At 42.0% G+C, this 6,310-nt stretch overlaps 1 protein-coding gene across 1 annotated transcript; it reads left to right on the plus strand.

Annotated features, from left to right (window-relative positions):
* The first annotated feature begins 682 nt into the window (after window positions 1-682).
* Window positions 683-5,922, plus strand: bcl6ab (BCL6A transcription repressor b). Its single transcript, XM_034703662.1, has 9 exons — window positions 683-762; window positions 2,439-2,610; window positions 2,841-3,062; window positions 3,160-3,978; window positions 4,065-4,192; window positions 4,287-4,454; window positions 4,574-4,704; window positions 4,798-4,935; window positions 5,093-5,922. The coding sequence occupies exons 1-9, from the start codon at window positions 732-734 to the stop codon at window positions 5,234-5,236; spliced, it is 1,953 nt and encodes a 650-aa protein (XP_034559553.1). The 5' UTR covers window positions 683-731; the 3' UTR covers window positions 5,237-5,922.
* Window positions 5,923-6,310: the final 388 nt, after the last annotated feature.

The following is a 6,310-nucleotide window of genomic DNA, read 5'->3' on the forward strand; positions in this document are numbered from 1 at the left end:
TTTTATCACTCCTGTGAGAAATATTATTAAACTTTTCAAGAAAGCCAATCAAGTCTCAGGGTAAACTTATGTGAAACATGCATAATACAGCTGACCACTTTTAGCCTGCATACTTACTCAAATACATAGAATAAATAGTAAACAGAAATGTAAAACGTCCTTCAACCAGTTTAAGTAGATAAGAGTCCTAAAGCACTTAAGTCAACAGAGCAACTTCGCTGCTGAATACTGTTTTGAAGAGAAAGCAACGTAAAATGCACCACCCAAAGACGTGGAAGGGAAAACTCCATCTCTAAAAAAAACTACTAAATGGAGGGGTCTCACTCTGGAATTATTAGAAGACAAATAACTAATTTTCTTCTATTCTTTGAGGCACCTCGGGCAGGTTTACAGCGACAACAAGCTCTCATGTTCCTCACAGTATTTATAACTTGGTCAGCTGACCTTGCACTTGGACACATCCACTACACAGGGAGATTAAGCTGTCTTGAAAAACACCACAAAACCAGTCAAATCTCGTTCATACTGCACATTAATCCTTTGATTACGTTTGATTAATAGTTATAGTGTGGCACCAATGTGTTTGAGTGTGTAGCACTGATATAAAGAGTTGAAAGAATACAGAAAACAAAAAGCATCTCCCCCGCCTCAGAGTAAATGGTACAGCCCTCTGTTGAAATTCCGAGAATTGAGCTGCTCTGTTTCTTAGAACTGGATTCTCAGAACTGGTGATGCACAGAGTTTCGAGGAAACTTTTACAAGGTGAATTTTTTTCCTTCCTATTTTCTCAGCATTAGGTCAGACGTGAAGTGAAGCAGCAGAAGCTACCTCTGCTTCTCCAGACTCGATTTTTATTTCAATCATTTAATATTTGATGTTGTCTTGAGCTAGTATAATGAACTAAAATACTGAAACATGAGAGTTTATATTGACAGATGCACTGCCTCTTTGATTGTGTTTGAGACGAAGTGCGACTTTATCCAGTGTGAATTTAATTGCAACACTTGTGCGTAAATCCGCGGAAGGAAAGCAGCATTTAGTCAATGTTAACCTGGAGCTAAGGCAGCCTTTCTAAGTTAGAGCTCATTTGTAATGTGTGTGTTTTACTGATGTCTTCAATGCTTAGATTGGGAGCACTATTTTGGATGTTATGTCAGCTTGTGAGACTTGTAGAAGTTGCGCAACTGGATCCGTCGGTCTGCTTCAGTCACATCTTGTTTTCTCTTTGCGCATTTCTCATGACGATAATCTTACAGCTCCAAAACTGAGCCAAACACTCTTTAATATCAACTCAAACCGAGCATGTACTATAAAAACATATTAAAACAACTCAAATGTCCCTAATCCTGTCAGTTTAATATCATTTTTAAACTTCAATGGACTTTTGCTGGCCTGCTCGGTGAGCAACAACAAACTAACCACTCCTTAAAAATCACATCCTACGGAGTTTGATCGTCTCAGTCTAGTCTAATTGGTTTAGAAGTAACTGGAGCGATTAGTTTAGCGGGAGGGGAGTAAATACTAATGGGTTAAATGAGTTGAGTTCTACTTATATCGGGGAACAGGAAACCTCTCTGTGTACTGGCAACCTAATCTGAGCAGTCAGGACGGAATGTGCTCAACGTCAAACACGTTTACAGGCTGCAGGCTGCCAGCACTGCGCTGTCTGTTACATTATGTACATCTACGACACAAACACATGCAAAATCATGCATTTGTTTCACTTTTTAACTTTATAGGCTGTGTTTGCATTCACATTTATTGTCACTCTGAAAGTTTGTATAACTCTTCAGAATTAATATATTACACAGAATCTTCACGTTCTGTAAAATCGGTTTTAATTGCATCTCAAATATTCAAATATCTGTAATATTTTATGTAATAACACCGTGATTAAAGTCACATAACTAGAGTTATTTCAGGATTAGTGAACCTACCTTTTACTTTTCTCTTTGCAATGACGCCTCCTTCTGATACAACTCGGTCAGGACACTTGTTCTGTTTGAAGATGTTTAATGATGAAGCCTGAAGGCAGGTGGCCTGTTGCAGCTCATAGTATGAGTGTGAGCCAGAGGTGAAGACATACAATCCGCTTTTTCCTCTTTTAATAACAAAGTTTGTTGATGTTGATTTGAGCAAGTATGATTTGTTGCAATTATAATATTTTGTGTGCTTGAATTTGGAATTTTAAGTGTATTGCCCAAGTGTAGCAGAATGCATGAAAGCCTGTCAAGGTTGCAAATAAAACCAACTATTAATGCTAGATAATTACATTTCCAGAGAATACAATCTGCTTAGGCTCATATCAGTGCTATTTATACTCTCACTGTTTCTACCCAGGTGTGAGCATGTGAACCTGTCTTGTGGGCCTTAATCAAGCAGTGTAGCACTTTTGGGGTGATAATAAACTGAATTATTTTTTTTTGTCCTTGTTTCAGATACCGACAGCATGGCCGCGACTGCAGATGGCTGCATACAATTCACCCGCCATGCGGGCGATGTCTTGCTCAACTTCAACCGCCTTCGCAGCAGGAATATCCTGACCGATGTCACCATACAGGTGGACGGGCAGCAGTTCCGCGCACACAAAGCCATTTTGGTGGCCTGCAGGTATGTAATGTCATGAAATCTAACACAGTGACAAGTCCCTTTTTATTCACAGTGCCTAATGAAAGGCTATTTCTGGGAGCATATTTCATACATTGTAGTTAAGTGACTCAGCGCCTCTGACAGCCACACCTTCTTATTTCACACATCATCCCTAACAAATGACTATCCAGGGGTTAATGATCCCTTTCTGTGCAGGTTTAACACTCTGATGTCTTTTTGTTCTTTTTCAGTGGCTTCTTTTATTCTGTGTTCATGGATCCCGAGAACACAAACCTCAGTGCCATCAGCTTGGACCCAAAAGTGGACCCCAAGGGTTTCTCGATCCTGCTTGACTTTATGTACACATCTTGTCTGAACCTGATGGACAGTCTGGTCATTTCCACCATGAACACAGCCATCTACCTCCAGATGGAGCATGTGGTCGACACCTGCCACAGGTTCATCAAGTCCAGGTAAAGGAAAGGAAAAACTGACAGACCCACATTAATATCTGGGTTTAAAAAAAGAGAGGTCTGAGTTTATAACTTTGTGTTGCATCTCTTTCTGCAGGGCTTTAAATCTGCCGACTGAAGAGGTTCACATTAACTCATTACATCTAGCAGAAGACAGGCCTGCTGCTGACAAAGAGCCAGACTTTGGAAACACATCAACCTCCTCCTACACCCCCAATGTTTTCAGAGGGATCAATACCTCTGGCTCCTATCATGTTTATGGAGACCCCCACGCCCCTGCTGGTCAGCTAGAAGGTGCCCATAAGTCCAGCGATCTTGCCAGAGGAGGGGCTTTGTCTCAGAAAGGGTGCAACCAATTGTCTCACAGTGAGTCCACCACCACCATCTCCCACCCTGTGCCAGCCCACCCCAGTTTCTCCACCACCGTCATGAGACCAGCAGGAGCCCAAGGGAGCCACCAAAGACCTGCCACACCCATGGATGAAGACAGCATTCAGCACCCACAGAGCAGCTGCCTGGGATTGTCTCCAGGTTTTGTTAAAGGTGTGATCTGCAGCCCTCAGAGTCCCCTCAGGTCTGACTGCCAGCCCAACTCACCCACCGAGTCCAACAGTAACAGAAACGCCATGCTGAGCCTCAAGCAACCGTCAGACTGCCCCAATGACTCCAAGGCCCGCAACTGGAAGAAGTACAAGCTGATTGTTATGAACCAAACATCTGACGAGACCGAGAAGGAGGTGCAGGGTGGAGGTTCTGAAGCTGCAGCCATGTCCCCAGCTCTCAGCCCATACAGGAGCAGTGAAACAAGGGGACACAGTGAGGTCCAGTCAGAGGAAGATGCCAGTGAGCACAGAGAGGAAAACTTCACGTCACAGAGCATGGACAGCTGCGATGGAAGCACATGCAGAAGCATCAGGTAATGACTGTGATTTTGAGCTCTATATAAACGTGTATTGAGAGAAGATAGACTTTCTTTTAACTCTGTGGTCTTGCTGTGTGCAGCCAGCGCAGATGCTCATCCTGTGGATGTGACAGCCCTCGCTGTATGGAGATGGGTCACCTTTCTCCTGACTCATACAGCAGAGATGAAGCCACCAAACTACACTCAGATTATTCATCCTCCAGCTGCGGTGAGTTCACAAGTAAAGTACTTGAAATCTTGATTTTATTAACAAGAATAATGAGAACCCCATCTAAATTCAGTTCTTATGTTGATTTCTCCAGAAAACAACACCTACTTCTGCAATGGCTGCGACTCTAAGTTCATGGAGGAGGATGCCCTTAAAGAGCACATGGCCCAGGTCCACAGTGACAAGCCATACAAGTGCGACTGCTGCCAAGCCGCCTTCCGTTACAAAGGCAACCTGGCCAGCCACAAGACTGTTCACACTGGTGAGAGTTTAAATCCAGCTTTGCTATTTAAAAGTGGAACCAAGCAGACTTTGCAGATATGACTTGCATCATGTCATACGTACCAATAACTTCCTTAATCTGTTGCTCATCCCATCCAGGTGCAAAGCCGTACCACTGCAACATCTGTGGTGCTCAGTTTAACCGACCAGCCAACCTCAAGACACACACACGCATCCACTCTGGAGAGAAGCCATACAAGTGTGAGACCTGTGGCTCCAGGTTTGTCCAGGTGAGAAACGAAAATAGCCAAAAGCTTTACAAAAGTCCACCTGCTGCCTTTGACTGTGCAGACTCTAACATTAGTCATAATTTCCCTCTCCAGGTGGCCCATCTTCGTGCCCATGTGTTGATCCACACAGGAGAGAAGCCGTACCCTTGTGAGATCTGTGGCACACACTTCCGCCACCTTCAGACGCTCAAGAGCCACATGCGCATTCATACGGGAGAAAAGCCTTATCATGTAAGCTTCCCACTCCTTATCCTCTGTGTCTGCTGGCTGAAAGAGTAATCCTTCTTCCCCCTGATTCATGTGCCTATCAATAGTTAGAGTGCTAATCCTGGTATGAACTCTAGCTGTAACTGTCTTCTAAATGATTCAACTTTTTTTTCTTCCACAGTGTGAAAAATGTGACCTCCACTTCAGACACAAGAGTCAGCTGAGACTTCACCTCCGGCAGAAACATGGTGCCGTCACCAACACCAAGGCCCAGTATCGCAGAACTCCCAGTAACATCCTCACTGGTCTGATGAGCTCCTGCTGAGACAGCTGAAGTTTTTCTGCGTGTACGTTTCTTTTTGCATAGGCCGCCATGTTGTCAAAAGATTTTTATTTTTTACACACAAATATTATATAAAGTGTATGCCCTTTATGCATTTGTATATGATGCACATTACTTAATGTAAGCTCTTTGGTATTTCAAAGATGGTAGAAGTTGATGCTTTCTCTGTGAATGTCTAACAACAGAATGCACATTGTGAATTGTGAGTTTGAGCAGGTATTTGTTTGGCCAATTACTGATCAGTATGTCAGCATTGAAGGACAGTCCTCTTCCTCACTCGGATTGAGAATCACTGTTACACTTTTGCTTTAGCTGCTGGTGTGAATTAGCCCAGTTATGTGCTCAATGTTCATATTTCATTAGATTATTTTTGTACATAAGATAATATATATTTTCAGATTGCCATCTGCTGGCAGAGTACAGATATATTTACGCAAAGTGTTGTTTTTCGTACATGCTGTCAATAACATAAGGGCTTGTTATTCTGCTATTTCATAATTTGTGGTACGTATTGAAATATACAGATTTTCACCCATATAAAAAAATGCTATATATTACATTTTTTTCAACAACAGTTTCACTGGCTATATTCTTATTTATGTTCCTTCTATGCTGTATTCTAACACATTTTGGTGCTGCAGTGATCCATCCATAGGATCATTCAAATTTGATTGTATTTCATCGAACCATTTGTATTATAGTGCACTTGTATGAACCAGTATATTCACAGTGCCTTACATTCATATTTCTTTAGCTACTTTCCCCACATGTTGTAAGTTTCAAACTTTTGTTGTGATGTATCTCACATTCGGTACATTGCCTTTTTGTCATGCAAGGCATGTCAGGTACTGTTGCATAAGCTGATAAACTGTTGTATGTAGCTCTTAAATGTGGATACACCAGGCCCCAAGCTAAAAAAATGTGCTCAGGAATATTGTGTTAGCAAATGTCTTTGTAACTGCAGAGTATATAAATGAATATGAAAAATATATGACATGAGAATAAATGTACAGTATGTAGCACTTGTTGCGTTAATCGTGTTTATTAATAGTGTCA

This window comes from Notolabrus celidotus, chromosome 15 (assembly GCF_009762535.1).
Source record: "Notolabrus celidotus isolate fNotCel1 chromosome 15, fNotCel1.pri, whole genome shotgun sequence".
In the NCBI taxonomy this organism is placed as follows: domain Eukaryota; kingdom Metazoa; phylum Chordata; class Actinopteri; order Labriformes; family Labridae; genus Notolabrus; species Notolabrus celidotus.